The 19,828-nt window shown below is 35.6% G+C and overlaps 1 protein-coding gene across 1 annotated transcript; it reads right to left on the bottom strand.

Annotated features, from left to right (window-relative positions):
* Window positions 1-1,831: 1,831 nt before the first annotated feature.
* Window positions 1,832-19,828, bottom strand: LOC121326768 (TLC domain-containing protein 4-B-like). Its single transcript, XM_041270242.1, has 9 exons — window positions 19,744-19,828; window positions 17,396-17,467; window positions 16,235-16,320; window positions 14,443-14,609; window positions 12,880-12,969; window positions 11,919-11,977; window positions 10,501-10,595; window positions 5,117-5,190; window positions 1,832-4,678 (listed from the first exon to the last, which is right to left on the bottom strand). Exons 4-9 carry the CDS (start codon window positions 14,595-14,597, stop codon window positions 4,363-4,365), a joined length of 789 nt encoding a protein of 262 aa, XP_041126176.1. The 5' UTR covers window positions 14,598-14,609; window positions 16,235-16,320; window positions 17,396-17,467; window positions 19,744-19,828; the 3' UTR covers window positions 1,832-4,362.

Below are 19,828 nucleotides of genomic sequence, written 5' to 3'. Positions count from 1 at the left end.
TCTTTCTTTTAATTTTATCAGTAGACGGCCATTAAAAAACCTTAAGACCACATATAACAGTTCAAAATAACGGATTGAACTCCCGTAATAACCCATGAAACCCTCAAGTAAGGGGTGAAATTAAGGGGTAAACCCCCTTTCTTAAAACGTGCATGCAAAATACAAGTGCATTTAAGTTTGGAGATTAATCGATAATTAATAACACAATTTAGGGAGTTGGTTTCATAAAGACTATGAACTGGCATGGTTTCCACATATTCACGCATGACCATGTCAAGCCAACTGAATTACACGCCCTAATTGCCCACCACCCCCATACTGCATATCTATGTTTTTGTAAAACTCGAGTTGGCCTCCAATTCGGGCGCGTACCCGAGTTCTTTGGCAGGACTCGAGTCCGGGACTCGGACTCGGTGATATTGACGACAATCCTGTTTTTATTTTCTGTTACACAAGGTTGTTAGGAAAAGTGTGCACAATAAAAACCCACCCTATAAAATATTATCCAATCACTGGTTAGCCATGTTGTCTTAGCAGCCAATCCATAGTATGAATGCGAAATTTGAAGCTATGTACGTAACAGCGTGCAACAGGACTACTCAAGTACAACTGGCTGTAAAAAAAAAAAAAAAAAAAAAAAAAAAAAAAAAACTGCAGAAGTTTTTCATGTGACGTCACATTTCCTCCCGCCGCCATATTGGCGGTCAAAAAGCGCTTCATATCAATGCATGTTAATGGCGGATTATTATTATGATTAACACGCTTAACGTATAGCCGATTGTTTCATTAAACTATAAACTTAAATAGGATTAAAGTTAAGCGGGTTGGTGATTCTTGTCCATTTAAAATAAAAAATAAAAAGTTCTTCATTGTGAACAGATTCCCAAGGCAATGAGTGACAATTTACTAACCGCAGCGGTACAATAATAACATATGTAATTGTATTGAAATGTTTCATACATATACCTTTCTACAACAAAAAAAGTAATATATTTTAAGTGTGGGACGCTAATGATAATAGTAACAATACTAAATAATACTAACTACTAATAATAGTAATAATGAATCTGGATTTAAATTAGAATCAGCAGTCATTAATTATTAGCTATACTGTTCTGTTTTTAATGGTGTGTAGTTTCGAATTTCGCGATTGTATAATTACTAAAGACATTATGTGTTGTTGTAGTCCGTACTGGGCGGAAGAGACCTAAGATCAGTCTGTTTATCATTGTAAGTTGGTGAGTTTTCATAGCTGAATATCTGCATTGTGCAAATATTAATCTGTATTTCAATACTGAACGAAAACGACTAAATGAAACAACTGTACTTGCTGTCTGTTTTCTCCTTTTTATAGGTAAAAACCCTGTTTTGTCGTGTTGTTTGATCTAGCGACATAATCATGTTCCTAACAATAGCATTCCCAGCCTTGGCCTTGATAATAACATATAACTTCTTGTCTAAACGCTAGACAGTCGGTTTGTGCACTTTCATATGCCTTCATCTGGGAAGCTCTGTAGGGAGAGGGGTCCTCAACTAAATAAATCCAGATATTGCCCACGTCGAGGTCTGGGAGTTCATGGCTCTAACAGCTGTAAAAAGCACCGGCGGTGCACAACAAGGATCACAATCTCCAAATAAATTACATTGTGCAACAGTGATTTTAGTTTGTAGACTATTCCTGCGGCATGCACAGTGAGTCATAAAGTAACCAGCCAGATATTTGTCAGTTTGTTTTGAATTAAAGTTTTAGGAAAGTTCAGCTGACCTGTGCTTCACCATGAACCCACATCGGTCATTTACTGGGATAAAAAAGTAAAGGGACTAGAAGTACTGTAGATCTGAATAATTTATTGGCAATTATATTCTCACAAATGTATTGCTTTTATCCAGGCAAGACAAATGCTTATATTTGCTAACGGGCAACATTATGGCAAAAACATGTACAAAATAATAAAGATTGAATAAAAAACAATGCAAACATTTAAGTATAAAAGAGATTGTAAACGAACATTTCCATTGAGCAACAAAACAGTACTAAAACTACCACCTCAGACTTTATTCACATCATGATAATGCACAGCATGCTCTAAAAATATTTTTGTATTACTTTAAAAAAAAAAAAAAAAAAAAAAAAAAAAATAGAATATTCCATTATAACATTTGAACCATTGTTTATCTTTACTGTCAAATAACTACTTTTGTCAGTGCAGTGAATCAGATTATGGCCCAATGTCCCATTTTCTTAAAGTAAATACAGCAATAACAATGATCTTAAAAAACAAGTTATCATAAGTAATAAAAACATACAATAAACCCAACATATAAAAAACTATATTAACGAAAATCAACGCAGTAATGTATTCTGTCAATTTCTACTGATACTTGAACTATACTTTTTTTTTTTTTTTTTTTTTTTTTAATCCTGTCCCAAGATGTGCTGAGATTGTTGGAATTATGATCTTTACAAATCATATATATGTATGTTAAAATGAAACATTCATCAGGTTACAAATAAATGTCACGTAGAAAAAAAAAAAAAAAAAAATGTAAATGTTACCGAAATTAAACTCCCACATTTGTTCCACTTCCAGTTGTTGCCACGTTTCCTCTGTGCCCATAGAAACATACAAGGTAGTTATACAATCTTATAATTTAGGGAAGAATAGTTATGGGTTTACAGTTTTCCAAAAGAAAAAAAAGCCACTTGACAAGTTCAAGCATCACTTAGCTTACAGAAGCATATGCGGTTTTGAGTTCATCCCTTGTTTTAATACCTAGATACATCATGAACAGTATTTTTAATTCATACCATACTTACCCATCCTTAAATTAAAAATACTTAAAATGCAGACATGCCGGCTCACCATTATTTGCAAGTTGTTAAGTTATTATAAATGAGGCATTTGGCAGAAAAGACCCCTGCCATTGTGTGCAAAGTCCTCTGCGTGCATACTGTCTTTGCTAACGGAACATTTGTCGTGCTTTCTTTAAAAACAGCAACTTTACCTGGATACCCACCCTACTTAAGTTACTTTCTTTTCTGGATATCTAAAAACTACATTTTTAAATATCTTTATGATTGAGAACTCTACTTAACCATCAGCTTTAATAGGCAAGCATTTAGAAAACACTGCAGCATGCATCTTCACATGTACATAACAAAACATTATACTTTGTGAACATAGAACTGGTAAACGCTAACAGCTAACATCTTCAACTTCAGTCAACTTATACCAATACCACATGTGGTCGGCAAATGCAAGAAGATGCCACTAGGACAATATATTTCTTGTGTAGCCTTTCCAAAAATGTCAAGCAGCTGTATGTCAGGCATAAGTGCACTTCTATTCTCTTTTTCAATAAAAGCAACACAAGTAAAAACATTTATATAGTTTTTCACCTACAAATAAGATCTTTATCCAGCCTTGGTGTAGAGAGAGTTAGCAGCCAAGTCTGTTTGACCACTTCATCCACAGATTGGCACAATCCTTGGACTGATTTTACTAGTCCATGAACTCTTGTAAGGCACATCCAAGATTGTTGCTTTAGAATTTAAGCTCCTACTAGCAGTGGGTGCTGAAATAAGTTTTACATCCAATAGCTTTTATTGCACTATGTTTTGCTGACTGGCACTCTTCAGTGAGTAATCACATCACTGGTCTGTTTTCACAGACTTATTCCACAGACAGCTTGCTAGAAACACATTATTTTAGGATTTTAGTCATTTCTCATTCATATATTACTTTCCCAAAACATGACTTTCTTTCTTTTTAGAATATTCACCTGATTGTTCACAAAACATCTCTCAGAAGTTATTTTAGCTCCAGCAAAAAGCAGTTGGCCAAGTTTTGACTTCCTTAAAACATTATATATGTGTGTGTGTGTGTGGATTCCACCTGGATCAAGTCAATGACATCACTGTATACCCGAACGGAATTAGTTCATTTCTTATCTTTTAAAAAGGTTCATTATAAAATCACTGGTTCACATTGGTAACAGACGCACGTGACCAGTATTTTGGTTAATCTTTTCTTTTTAAAAACAGGCCTTTCTCGAAGTAGATCTACTGATTGTTAATATTACTAAAATGTGCGCAACCAGCAGTTCTGCCGTACACAAAAAAAGTATTGCTACCTGTTAACTAAGTCAGTCATTTCCCACACAGCCACTTAAAACAAAATAACGGTTAATGTTTAGAAGTTTTATGCATCGTCAAGTTGAAGCTTTGCAAGTCTTTTGAAATGTTGTATTACGTAACGGGGACGGACGGACAGAGTATCAGAGTTGATCGATTCCGTTACATTAACAGTTGCATGAGTATATTAATAGACAACAGTAATTACAGCAGTTAAAGTGCCCAGGCTAGTCAATTTTGCTGTTCTCCTGTGTATCCACTTCAGGTTTCCTCCTATAAAGTAGAACTCTGTAGCATCCTCGGGCAATTTTGTGCATCCACATCACGTTCATAACATCCAAACAGATGCTTGAGCACATCCAAGCACTGCGACCCCCAAACGGCAGCCTGTAAAATGCTTCTGTTCCATAGATGGAGAACATGCGTTCGTAGTATATGGGCAAGACAGCAATCCTCACCAGGAAGAATATTACTGACATCATGACTCCATTGGCTATGTTGGGCTTGGAAGATTTTGGATAACCTAACACTTCAAAGAACCAGCTGAAAAACATAGTGGCAATACTCAGAATACACAAATGCATCTGTTCAATTGAAACAAGGGGGAAATAATAGTAACTAGAAGACAATATAAGGTATATATTACTCCACAACCGATTCATTTAGAGATCTACAGATTTTTCTCTTGCACTGCTATTGTCCTTATAAAAGTTTACCACAGCAAATTTGCAAGTTATCTACACATTCAATTTCAAAGGCACATAAGGGAGCTCTTTGGGTGCCTGCCGCCAGTATGTCAGGCTGTAGCCAGTGCCACCATCTCACAACACTGCATAAGAATTCAAATTTCACCATAAAACATGAAATACAGTACTGTAAAAAGAAAAAAGCTATTTAAAGATTTCCTATTGCAGTATTCCTAAAGGCACACCAGCATGCTCCATGTTCACATTGCACCTGTAATTCTAGAAAAGTACCTACCGCTGATTAACACATGGAGTGGAAAACTCTGCAAGCAGACGGAAGTTAGCAAAATAAGGCAACAATCCTTGGCCCTAAAAGAACAAGGTGAGAACAGATGATGAAGAGAGTTTTGCAGGTAACAGCAATGCTATTGAGAGCCCTATCTCTCAGACTTGCGATTGGTGGGATCAAACAAGGTGAAGTCCACCCCTGTCCTGTAGTTTCAAAGCTCATGCTGTGTGTAAAAACAGAATTGGTTATAAGCGTTATGTAGCACATGTTTTAACTACAAAAATATAACTGCTTACTTACATGTTTTATAGACTCTGGTTACTGAAGTTCTGTACTCTATCCCAGGTTTGCAGTGGCCGAAGTGATCAGAATTTGTTTAGATTTTAAATAAAAGAAATCCAAGGAAATTAATTATCGTTTCAGTTGTGTACGATTCTACTTAATTTCTGTTAGTGTTTGACTATAAAAAACAGCAAATATCTGAAGGGCCTCAAGTCCTTAACTGACTGTATGGCAGCAAGCTGTTTTTTTGTTTTTTTTAAGCCACTGATGCACTGATCTTCAGAGGTGATTCGCCTCTAACTGTGCAGCAAGACAATTCTTTTTGCACAGTCTTGTCTTGTCAGCCAATCACTGCGTTAATTTAGCCAAGCCATTTTATAAACACTAATACACCCAACCACCACTGGATATTTGCATCCTGAATACAATTATACTGTGATATTCAAGTGCATTCAGTATTAAGACCCAGACTTACACGGCTGCTGTGGCAATGGAAAGTTAAATATAAAATGCATACTTACTGAGGCTGAGATGCTTAAAAAAATGTTCTGAGGTTAATTACAGAAAATATGAACTCCCCAGTATTGCATGCTAGTACCTCTAGATACTGGTAAGTCCATACTGTTACTGGGCAATATGACTGCTCAGTGCACAGCAACAGCACTAAATGCAGACAAGACAGGAATAGAAGCTAACCAGGTCAATCAAGTCTTTGGCTTTTCTTTTTAGTTTTGGTAGTTTTTGCATGTGATGTTTGCTGGTAATAGAAGTGGGGCTGGGTTAATTGATCAGAAATGTTAGGTGAGGACAGAAAGAGCTAATTGAAAAGGAAGTGCAACAACAACAACAACAACAACAACAACAACAAGGAGAAGAAATAAGTTTTACATGCATCTACAACTGGCTTACACATGGCTTATCAAAAGAACAAGATCCCCTAGGACACAGCGTATCTTCCTTTGGGAACTACACAAGATTTGAGGACAGGGAAACAGTCCCCAAGGTTTTCCCATGTAACAACTTGATCAGGGGTCTACTAATCAAATGTCACTGATGTTTAAACCTTCTATACGCTAATGAAGACAATGTTACAACCTGTTACAACATGAGAACTGACACGAGACTTGGGTGTGGTGTTGGAAGGGGACTTATGATTGCAAATGCTGGGTTATAAAACACAGTGGTTTTAGCAGCTCAGAGACGACTTGACATTCAGCGGGAGCTTACGACACTGAGAAGCAATAGAGAATAGTGCCTGAGATTTGTTTGTAGGACTGTTTTACACAAGTGTTTTCTGTTTACCCTTTTAATTTGTGCCTGAGTTCGACTGTTAGCTATTCAATTGTAATTTCTGTCTCCAGTCTTTCAATAGCTGGTTTGGTACACTGATATTTAGTAACTTTTTGTTCTTTTCCAATATCATCATGCCTAAGGCTCATTGTGCAGTCCTGCGTTGTATTGGTCTATTCATTTTAACTAGAAAATAAGTATTTTTACAGCTGTTTCTAGATAAATCACGTCTGAAAATGTCTCCTGTAGCTATTCAAAACAAGCGTGAAGCTCTCAATTTCAGCAGCACTAAGCCAAACCCACTGTTTTTACCGACAGTCACAATGACAGCTGCGGTAGTTCTAGGTACAATGTATTATATCTCCATATGTTTCTGCAACCCTGGGTCTACTGATGGTTTGAGATGTTTAATATATATATATATATATATATATATATATATATATATATATATATATATATATATATATATATATATATATATATATATATATACATATACACACACACACACACACACACATACACACACACACACAGTACTGTGCAAAAGTTTTAGGCAGGTGTGAAACAATGCTGTAAAGTAAGAATGCTTTCAAAAATAGACATGTTAATAGATTATATTTATCAATTAACTAAATGCAAAGTGAGTGAACACAAGAAAAATCTAAATCAAAATCATATTTGGTGTGACCACCCTGGTGACAAAAGGTTACTTAGGTAACATGCTAATTAACTCAGAGAACATCTAACAAAAACATTTTTCAGACTTTTAACTGACTTGGGCTTCAGACTGAAATCCCCTTGCTTTGGGTAACCATTTATTTGAAATTGACAAGATTTACATTTGCATTTAAAAATTAAATTTTTGAATGCAATTATCAGCTTATATAATTAAATATTAAGTGTTTATACACAAATTTATACAGTTAAAATAGATAATCATGACAAACCTGGTTTCAAGCAGGTATACTCAAACTTTTGACTGGTACTGTGTGTGTGTGTGTGTGTGTGTGTGTGTGTGTGTGTGTGTGTATGTGTGTATATATTATATATATAGTATATATATATATATATATATAATATATATATCACTTTAACGAAGGGTAAGTCTGGTTAAAAAAAAAAAAAAAAACTAGACACTGTTTAACATAAGTATACAGATAAAGATCCAAATTATGTTCATATAAATTTTTATACTGCTGTGTCTCAACCCTAAAATCGTAGGTGATGCAAAACCTTTTGCCATAGCTGTACTTATTTTAGTTACAAGGCCAGGTTACTGTTTTCAGGGGATGTTACATTCACAAAAAATAAAAATAAAGAAAATTACCATTTCAACATGTCAATGTATTACTTGTTGATCAGTTAATTTACTTAACTGACAGTCAATTAGGTGGTTGGGGTTTATGTTTTTCCTATTTATTTAGCTCCTTTCTTTGTGTGCTGATGAAAAATAATCATCACCTATAAGTCAAGCACTTGGTTGAGTCCCCTAACAAGCATTTTAGCATGGCCACTGACTGAAGCCAATACAGCTCTATCCCACTTAGCACTATTGCAATTATAGGTTTCCTCTGGGATTGCTGGAGTAATTTACCCTTTGCTAAAGCGACTCAGAACAAGGAGTATCCCACACAGCTAAGCCAGATGATCAATCAGAACACAGAAAAAGCAGCCAATTGTCCAGCCCAGCATCCTACAGCAGCTGCCACCAGTGATGCCTTGAAAGGGCTCCAAGTGACTTGCTTATAAAGAAGACAAGGTTATTTAAAAGTTTTCCAACTATACCAATTTACAGTAATTCAAAAAATATTTGAAAAAGCATGAAGTAACTGAAAATAATTTCAATCATGGCTACTTTAACAGGACCAGTTTGCAAACACAACGCCATTTTCTCCCCTTTTTAGCCCTTACAGAACATATTTGGGTATTTAGTATTTAAGGAAAGGTAATGCAGTTTCCAACAGATATTGAACATTTAGCAAAAAACAGAGTTTATCACAAGTAGATTACTATTGTTGCTAGGACAATCATTTCTCTATTAGTATTTCTGCCACCCTATGTACATCTTAGCCACCTTTTTAAATGTACAAGCAAAATAATGGTTACATTCTGCAGCAATGACAGAGTCCAGTGACAGTACGGTCTCCTCTCTAGATCAGACTTTCACATTTTCTGTTACGTACAGTATACCCTCTCAACACTTCAGTATCCCAATGAAAGGCAAAATGTAATGCATAGTCAGTACAATGGGAAAAGAGAAATGTGCAGGTTTTACTTTGTTCAAGTGAATCAGTAAAATAAAGGCTGGTTTTTTTTTGTTTGTTTTTCAGTTTTCAGTGTTCATCGCACAATGCTGGTGGTACAAAAATATTTTATTAAGGCAAGTTATTGACAACGCATAAATACAGTGGGTAAAATATGTCCTATTTTCATGCAACTTTTGGTCAGGGTTGAATGCTCACGTATGTACTTGTCAGTTCTATATAGCACAGGGACCAAGCTACAATCTGAAACTACATTAAAAAAAGGGTGTCACCCAAACTAGACAATTTGAAAATGTGATGTTACTGCAACCATTTTCAAAGTGTTGCATTTTTTAAGATATGACCATATAAAAGGCATGTTGCTCTAGAGGAAAAAAAAATAATATCATAGGCATTATTATTTATTACAAATAATAAATAATGCCGCAAGCATATAAATATATTTTTCTCTTAACCACATTAAGTAAAAGGCTTTATCTATCTATCTATCTATATATAATATCTAGATATATATGTTTAAATATATATATATAATATTATATATATATATATATATATATATATATATATATATAAAAATATTGCGTATTAAATGTTATGAACTTTTGTCGAGAAAACAATACTACACATTAGAATGAGTTAATATTCAGCTCTGGCACAAAACATGGCTATTGCATGCAGTTAAACAGGACTTCCACAGCAACACTGAAAACCCTCATACAAGTAAAACATGCACAGGCTGTTACAGTAGGTTCAGTGTAAGAGATGCAAGAAGGGCCATTTCCATCCCATATAGTGACTCTTGGTATTACTGTTATCATTCAGCATTCCATGCAAAAAATACCACTATTTTTACAGAACTTGTCGAACCCAGTGGGTACAGAACCAAGAGTGAACAGCAGAATTCAATCTAAGTCAATGGCTTTACTGACTGACATCCACCAACTTACAGCACTCTAGTATGTATTTATTTATTAATTAATATTACTTATATTACTAATTTACTTATAAGTAAAATATGAAATTGCCTCTACCTGAAACTGTAAAATTAAAGTCTATCTTTCAACTAAGGAATTTACTCAGTTAATATACTGTTCAGGTCATGACACTTTTTGCCATCATATCTACAGTGGCAAAAGAAACTGTATATACAAAACAATATATATCAATATCAATTTGGGAGAAATACCATAAGCTTCTGTCCTGGCAAGCCTGGAGGCTTGCTATATTCAATTAAACAGTTGCCTTGATTACTAATCTTGTTATGACTTTGACAGAAGCCTACATTTTGACATGCAAGTGTTAATTTAATGTGGCAAATGTCTTAAACTCATTAAGGTTGATAGCTCCCTTATGTTGATTCCACTAATCTTCTAATTTGAATCGAACTGACGTAAATCCTCCAGCAAGTGGTGTAATTGAAGGCTTTCTAGTTCAAAATGGTGAAGGGACTGTATGAATCTTCTGAGACTGCAAGTGCTGTTTACGCTTGGTCGTCTTTTTCCCATCTTGTCTGCATGTTCTGCTATTGGACAATAGGGCACTCACCAGTACATAGTAGTAAGCATACAGTGCCGCCAGGTGATGCACTACAAAAAACCTGTCCCCGATTGCCTTCCAATGGTAAAAAATGAGCAGCAAGTCTGTGAAGAAAGAAAAAAAGTAAAATTGGAATCAATAACAGTATATCCCACACAAGGTTGAACTGAAAAACAGAATAATAATAATAATAATAATAATAATAATAATAATAATAATAATAATAATACCAGTACACCCTCGCTATAACTAACCTGTTGGGGTCCAAGTCTTTCGTTTGTTATATCGAGGGGTTCGTTTAGCAAAAGGAAAATCGAAATGATGGAGATGAAATTGTGAATAAAAGTAGAATTACATGTACCTGTTTGTCTCATGTATGCAGTATTCCGCCATTGCCTTATCCTATTCATTAAAGAATTAAAACGCACTACAAAAAGCAAATATTCCACATTTAAGCTGAACTTTTATTCAAAATCAATCTGACATGAATCGTTTCAAAGTGCACCAAATCTTAATCCAACATACAAGAATCCCAAAATGAACTTTAATTTCAAATCAACCCGACATGAAAAGTTTGACATGAAAAGTCTGACAAAAAGTAAAAACAAAACCAAAAAAAAGGTTATTTTTGTTGTCAGTGTTTTCTCTTTAATCAATTTTGCATTGCCGCATTTTGACAACCCATACTCACAACAGCGATATGCCTGCGTTACTCGTTTTTTCAAACAATCAATATAGTTTCCAGCTTTCTGGCAACATAAAAAGATTTTTGTTTCAGAGGCATAGTTACACAGCGCATGCTTTTTATTAAGACAAAAGAGCCGACTTCATTGTGGAGGTAGCATCCTGTGCATCCAGACCGGGATGTTGACAGTGCCTGCTTATATTATTTATTTATTTATTTTTATTTGGGGTTCAGGGGCCAGGTTCGTTATAGCTAAAGGTTCATTATAATGAAGGGTGTTATAGCGAAGGTGTGCTGTATCATATACTTTTACTTTTTAAGTCAAGAATGACTAAATCCACAACAGGCCAGAATATGGAATACACTGTTAATTCCAGCAGCCTATTTATATTGATTACCAAGAGATTAGGCTACCACGGGATACTATTAAAACAGCCTTAACAGGTTATGTGATGTACCATTATATCTTCCTTCACAAATAATGCATTCATGACTTGTTATTTATTTCAATAAACTTCCTCGGAATGTATACACAGGGGAGATTTATCTAATACAGCAAAATTATTTAATCTTTAAAAACAACTATTAAAAAGTGTTCAATAACTTCTTAACAGCTGTATTTAAATGGAAACTTCTCGGTTATATCGGTTACACTCTAGCTTAGTGAAAGCAGACTAGGACACAAATATGGTCAGTTTGACGCAAATAAAAAAGGAATATGTGAAACACAACACCGACTAACCTGAAATGAGGTAGCCAGTGGTTATTGCAACATTAAGTTTCACCAGTGTAGGATCGCCCCTGTAAATCACAAAAAAAGAGACAATTGCAGATGATACAAGATCAAATTTATTTTGGATATTTTATACATACAAGTATAGTGGACAACATCTGCAGACGACCATTAGAAACGCCCTACTCCAGTACATATGATGTATATCAGGTGGAAATGACATCACAACATTGATTTAAGTGATAGGACAAAGGAAAAACAAAACAATGCAAAGCCTCAAAACAAGCAACCGTAATTCAGACTTAAATACAAAAGAAATGAAGTCCGTCAGTCACAAAGTAAACACAGTAGAACCTATCACAGATCCTGCAAGATACAATACCCTCTATTAACCGATGGACCTCTGGCAGGTGTGATTTACAACTGAGTAGTTGAAGGAAACTTATTTATTATGGGTCTAAAACAGTAAATTCAGCTCTTAGCAGGACAGAATGGATTCAGCTACAGATAAATGTTTTTAAAAAATGGTGCATTTGGGAATTCAGTTTCACTTTTTACATGCTGTCACTTCAAGTAAAACAAACCATGTTTAACCAAGTTCAATAAAAGAAAACAAGACAGCAAGGGACTCATAATTACTCTATTGTCAATTATTTTTTAAATGGCATTTGAGTCAGTGTAGGGCTGACTTTTTATGTGTTGTACAGTACTGGTGCTTTGTGTCCTCTGTGGCTAAACTTGTTGTAGGTCCTTGTTTTAATGTGTAACCTGTGTCATGTCCATTGTGTGGGTAAATGCTAATAGTAGTATTATATTATTAATTACTTTGGCTTGGAATGCTGTTCTGCAAATCGCCAAATACTGTATTACAGTGCTTTGTTTTGCAATGAAAACCAAACCAAACAGGTAGCAGCTGTGAAAACGGCTGTGCTTTGCAAGTTTCCAATTAGAAAATTACAGCAAGACTTACCAGACAGGGTCTTCATTGACAGCATCATCGAAGTGCAGTATATACAAACAAAATATTCCAACCACCAAGGCATGGAAAGTCGACACTGTCCTAACAACAGGGAGACAAACAGGACTAGTATTTTCCACTACATAAAATGCAGCTTATCACACAACATGCACAACTACAGAGTGCTGGCTCTGTAGTTGATTATTTATAAATGTTTGTAAATTACATTATACTTTGGATGTCTAACAATGACGTTGGAAGAAATGTCATTGTTAACCAACACTTTCAGCTGGTTTCACAGACCCTAATTAGCACTAATCTTGGACTACCGTATCTGAGATAACATTAGGTAGTTCAAGATTAGTGCTAATCGGGTTCTGTGAAATCAACCATTGATGTTCCACTATAAGCAACTCTAACTGTAATCTGATCGTACAGCGTTACTCACCTTCAAGTCCACACACAAACACGCTGTGCATTTCCAGCTCTGGCTACACTGAAGCCATCAATCAAAACAGGGTTATTTATCATATTGCACATACAGTTCCTTGTTTAAATCGAATGCATGGCAAGGATGCCAGGCATGCAGCGATGCAATTTCAAAGATTTGAATACCAAATTGTGAGGTGTCAAAAACAAACATCTGTAGGATAGCAGGCACAGTTCTATTGGACTGGGCTTACTCTTATGTATTACAAGAGAAGATGAACTAAGGGGTCATCTGAGCTTAACAGACAGCAAATACAGAACTAATTTTGACCCCATGGAGCATGATACTACATACTACCCTATTTTAGGGTTCATTCATAAGGCTTTCAGATTGCTAATCAAGCTTAGCTGGCTTGGAAAGTGTTAACAGGGCCACAATAATAGGACTTGAAACTCACACTAGCTCTGCACCTATAACTATGTTAGTTAAATGACCAGAAGCTAGAAGTTAAATAAAGTGTTCCTGCCCTACTGCTGTAATCCTTCAAACTCAGATGTGATGAGTGCGATCACAGCAGATTTACCAGGGACCTAATTGTTCAAGCTCCTTCCACCTGGTCATTTCAAAATTTCAACCAAGGAAGTTTTGAAACCCAGAACTGTGTGCAAGGCAAGTGCTATATTAATGAACCCCCTGCAAACTGACTCCTCTAGTCATGGGTAAAGCTGGAATACTAAAGCACTGAAACTGTGTATCTATCAACACTGTAGACCTGATGATACACTAACTGTAGAGTTGATGTTTAGTAAAGTCAATACATAAGCTCTTTACAAAGAAATCTATAAAAGTAGGTGAATAGCTCAAATGTTTAGCCAGCCCCATGAGGTATACAATATTAGTAACTACTACTGTATTTCTTAAAACACACACACACACACACACACACACACACACACACACACACAAACAGATACAGCAGGACAGATACTTCTTAACAAATAAGTAATACTAGTTAAAGATCAACAGATGTAGTATTTTCTGTCCGTTTTAACGCTTTAATAACCTATTTTAAACAATTACTACTCTGAGATTGCATCACAACATTACAGTACATCAATACCAGCAAGGATTTTTTTTTTCTATACCTGGAGTTCCATTCTATCTTCTGCTTTTCACTTAGTTTTTTAAAACCAGGGCTGACATGGGTAGACACCCAGGAGCTTAGACAGTGAAACAGCACTTGAAACGTGATGAAACTGGCCACTGAGATGACAAGAATCAACTGGTTGAAGAACCCCATAGCAGTTCAACCCTAAAAAAAGAAAGAAAACAGACCTTCCAGGTGTCAATCTTGCAAGACCCTTGCCAACCCATACAGTCTTTACAGGTACATGCACATCATGTTGAAATGCATTCAAGATCCATTTCCCAAACCATTAGTCATATTACCTGTCCCTTTGTTCCTAACACACACAACACTTTGCTTACAGGTCCAGTGTGAAGTACACTTGACAACAAAAAAGAATGTCCAGGCTGGGTATTTCTTTTGACCATCAGGCAATATTTTTAGATAAATGTGTTCTTTCTTTATTCCCACATAGTCCACGTCTATGAATATTTTTAAAATGTTACATGGACAGAATCGTTGTTGTGCAGTACAGTATCTACAATAACCTATGTTAAGTATTACTAAAATGTATTCCTGGTGTACTACATATGTTTCAGACTGCATTTCACTATATTGCTGGACTATAAGGACCCTCTGTGTATGCCTGCGCTGGTTAAACATGGTGAACTGCACAGTAAGTAAGAAGGGTACCTGGAGAAAAACGAGATGTCTAATCTTGTGCAAAGATGATGATCAATTAGTATAAAACATTAAGATAGACAGGCATGACTTAACATACTAGTAGCAGTATTATCGTCCAGCATGAATTATTCATAATCTCATGTCCAACTCTTTGATCAAGGGATTTCACAACTCATGTTAATCTGGAGCTGTGAAATTAATTAATAAACCACTGCTGCTCTGATGGAAAGTTAGGTTAAAATTTTGCCCAACCCTGTTTCAACACCATCCCCACACAGTAGTACTATAACTGTACCTTCTCAGTGTCTAACTGTGGGAAGCTGGAGCAGCAGATTGCTGCATTATCCTATCAACTTGCCCAGCCTGGTAACCACACTTGTGCCATGGGTATTTGCATATACTGTAGCTTTCATTGCACTGTCTCTTGAATTCCAACCAAATAACCCCCCTCCTCCCCCGACTGTTCACAGCAATCAGAACAGTTATAAAGTTTCATGATGGCAGACCTCCCCCTCATACTTCAGCCTTAATCTATCTGACATCAGACACCAAATAAGATAGTACCAAAACAAGAGAGGACACATTTCTGTCTTCTGAAGCAGGTTCTAAGTGGGAACTATGTAGACATCATCCCAGTCCATCAAGCACCAGTCCAACGTAATTCTAAATGCTCATTTTAAATCAGCATTGCTTTACTGTACACATTTATAAACTTAAGCAATAATGTATGGTCTGCTTGGAAATGTATCCTGCACTGTCAACGGACCCCAGTGACTTGAGATAAACCAGATCAGTGGTTTCCAACATATATTCCAGAGACCATTTGTGGTATATATGAAAATCCCAGAAGATCCCACATAAAAAAGCACTTTGGGCAACTGTATCAACCCGTTCAAAACATATCCACATCAATATACTGTACCGCTAGGCCAATAACTCTTCACAACAATCTTAGCTCACAGCCCACATCGACTCCACCCCACGGCCAGTGGTATGAAAAACCCTCATATAACCCTTTTTCTCCCTTTGGGAAAAGGAATTTTATTGCAGTAGATTAACATGGACATGGGTGTGCACTGCACACTATTGTAAAACCCCTCAAATCACAAAAGAATTCTAACACTCACAGGTTCTTGCTCTTCCACACTGAAAATATCTTCATTAAAAAAGTGGATTGGTCTCTCTTTCCGCTGGCCCCCTAAACAGACATTAACTGAAATATGAGAGAGGGAAAAAAAGAAAACACAGATTAAAGGTTATTCGGCAGGCCCCATATAATTTAGGCAGACTTCATTGAATATCTTTCCCCTCCTTCAGGGGTAGCACTATGAAAGATGTAACAACACAGTTAGCAAGATGCTAGTTAAATATATTGAAACACGGCCACAAATAATATAATTGCTAATTACTAATTAATTATTATAAAACTAAAGTGCACACAGAGAATACCTCTTCTCCCTCGGCAGTCTCCCACCCCCAGTGTTGTGAAGCAAGTGTAGTGGACATTCTGTTCTGTCACATTTATAGCCACAGTGACAAACCAATATAAGATACTGTTCAAAAACGGAATGTTCAGGCTCTGTATTACAGACTGCATCGTGAGCATAGAATCAGTGATTAACAGCACAAACCCAGTTACTTCAACGAGATGCAATCACTAAAATGCCTGCATGTAAAAATTAACTTTTTTTTTTTTTCTCTGACAGAATAAACCTAGTTTTGGAATATTATTTTTACTTTGGATGTATCTGACAGCTGCGGCGACTCAAATCGTACACCCTAATGTCCGTTAAAACACACACACCCAAACACACATACACACAATAACGTTACAACTACAGGAAAATAACATCGTTATTTAACTATGTATTCCTTAAATAACTGGGTTAAACGTTTACAGTGACCTTGAACTATACGTAAACAACCAATATGTTTACTTGTTATTCCACAATAAGAAAGCAATACAACCTGGCCCGATTTAAAACCCTGGTGATAAACTGCACATAGTTATATCACACACACATATATGACATATTGCACCGTACAAAAAATAGGCCAGATTGATCGGCTTTACGTTATATATATATATATATATATATATATATATATATATATATATATATATATATATATATATATATATATCGCTGTTATCAGTATGAGTGTGCAGTGTAGGCTGTATAATAAATGATGCTGAAATTCATGGCACTTTATTGGCCAGCATCGCCATAGAAAAAAAAAACAACAACAACAAATAAACAAATAAAAAGGTTTAATTTCATACTCACCTTTCTTCTTTCTTTAAAAAGATCATACGTGCTGCACTTAGCGTTATTTTCTGAAAACCATCACGATCCATACTGTTAAAACGAATTACAAACGCATATACCATTACTAGGCAATTCGTCATCACAATCGTTATACGATGTGCTCTTGAAAATGCCCTAACGATGCCGCATACTGTATTTTTTCTGTAGCACAAAAAAATACATTCATACATATATGGTGGTGTTTGTTTTTTTTTTTTGTTTTTTTTTTACGCCCGCCCCCCAAAAGAAGCAATTTGAAGTGGATGCTCAATTATGGCTGCCTGTGTTGGGGAAGGGAGGGCAAGGCGCTTGTGAGACTCAAATTACAGAAACTTCTTAAAGAGACACACACCACGCCACTCAATGAACTTGCAGTCGTGCTCAATCAAGTGACAGCGTCGCCTGACTGTTGATCAGTCTTATCACAGGCAACAAGGTTCGATTTCAGATTGTACTATAAAACGCAGTGGCAGTGATGCTGTGTTTGCAAAAAGATTTCTCAGATCTATGCAAAATAGAATACAATCGTGATAGGCGTTTAGAGTCAGCTTTTCAGTATTCACGGGAAATGTATTTAGATTTTAATACTGATGTAACACGTACAGAAGTATTTGGACAGATAATTAAAATCATCTGCAATGCTTTGCCGTGCCACCCACAACTGATTGTGCACACAGCATCCCTGAACTATGGCTGCAATTTATAAAAGCTGTATCTCCCTGTTGCAAGTTAGTTTCAGTCACAACTATGACAGTTACACAGACAGTCTAATCAGATCGCCAATAATAGCTAATTAAATATCTTGCTCCCTGCTATTTAATGATTCCATAATTCACACACACACAGTTGTGTGTAAAATGCATATTATATTAGATTATATATCAAAATATATATATATATCTATGGATATATATATATTATATATATATATATAATATATATATATATAAATGTCAATGGCCATTTGAAAGTAAATAATTATTTACTTATAAGGGCTTTCACGATTCCTCTGATGTGTCAGATAGTGAAATAAAGAGAAATTGTAAATGCTAAATATTTTAATGAGCAATCTGTTTAAAATTGACTAGATACCTAAAGTGTCCACACGTGCCCCTCTTTTAGACACTGGTCCCAACTTTTCTTGAGACGCTCATTTCAATCTGTCACCCCCCCCCCCCCCAGCAGCATCAAAACGCCAGGAATATTTATTGTATTGTCATGCAGGCTGCTGTGTTACTACCAATACAGTGACACTTGATATGACGAAAGCCTTGATCAGAAAATAAATTAGGCTTCGTAAAATGCACAGTAAATACAGATGGTCAGAAGACTCTTTCACATGATCGATGATTGGTACAGAAAAATTGCGTAGATTGTTAATAATGAAATAGGCAGGAAAGTTAATCATATAATTAACATGTTTTAAGAGGTTCCTTTCCATTTTAAGGGATACTTTACAGCATGTTTAAAACTAATTACTTAAAACTACTTCCTTCAAAAGGAAATTCCTGTTTGTGTAATCAGGGCAGCTTCTAAGCAAAACTCACAAAAGCCGATTATCTGTGAAACGGTGGGGATGCTTATGGATGATACAGTGGGCTTCACTTATTGCACAGTCAAAAGTTAGGATATATAACACATTGCGTCACCTTTAGGCTTTCCACCACAATCTAAAATGTATGAGTCTAGTTTAATAGTAGCAAGTGGCTGAAAAAAAAAAAAAAATTGATCCAAGCAGAAATTGCAATAGGAAATATATATACACACACACACACACACACACACACACACACACACATACATAATAAATACTATAGCATATTAAATGGTAAGAAATTCAATATTTTGAAAATAATAGATTATATGAAGTAACCATTTCATATAAATTTTCATATAGGAAGGGCTTGTTTTGGAGGACAGCCTAGAGATACGAAAGAGACAGAGACTATTCCGTTTCTTAGGCAGAAAACAGTTGACAATAAACTAGTTTTTTTTTTTTTTTTTTTTTTTTTTTTTTTTTTATGAATTCAGAATTTCTGAATTGTATATTATTGAACTGCTACTGTGTAATGTAATGACAATAATATAATTTATTCACATTTTGCACAAGTAAAAGATTCCACAATGAATATCTTCCACAATGAGTCTCTACTTTGAATTTCAATATGACCTTAGATCACCTTGAGTCTCTACATTCACTTTCAATAGGACTTTAGATCAAACATTGCCAAAGTGACAAACCCTCGCGCTTGTTCCCCGTAACTTGTAATATTAGATGGAGGTGTAGCCCACTAGACTAGATTTGAATAGCAAATATAAAAACATACCGAGGAAGCCGTCTTGCAAAACGTTCTAGTTTCTTGTCCTAAATGCGTCGCCGTAGTTTCGATGTTTTTACATGCTAGACATTTT

Source organism: Polyodon spathula, chromosome 14, assembly GCF_017654505.1.
Source record: "Polyodon spathula isolate WHYD16114869_AA chromosome 14, ASM1765450v1, whole genome shotgun sequence".
Classification (NCBI taxonomy): domain Eukaryota; kingdom Metazoa; phylum Chordata; class Actinopteri; order Acipenseriformes; family Polyodontidae; genus Polyodon; species Polyodon spathula.
Note: the sequence above shows the minus strand (reverse complement) of the source record. Positions and strands in the feature narration are given on the sequence as shown.

Excerpts from the sequence above, each read along its gene's own strand:
- LOC121326768 (XM_041270242.1), bottom strand. The coding sequence starts at position 14,597 with ATGGGGTTCTTCAACCAGTTGATTCTTGTCATCTCAGTGGCCAGTTTC. Across the intron at positions 12,970-14,442 it reads AAGATAGAATGGAACTCCAG|GACAGTGTCGACTTTCCATG; the intron begins GTATAGAAAAAA and ends CCCTGTTGTTAG. Across the intron at positions 10,596-11,918 it reads CACTGGCTACCTCATTTCAG|ACTTGCTGCTCATTTTTTAC; the intron begins GTTAGTCGGTGT and ends CTTTCTTCACAG.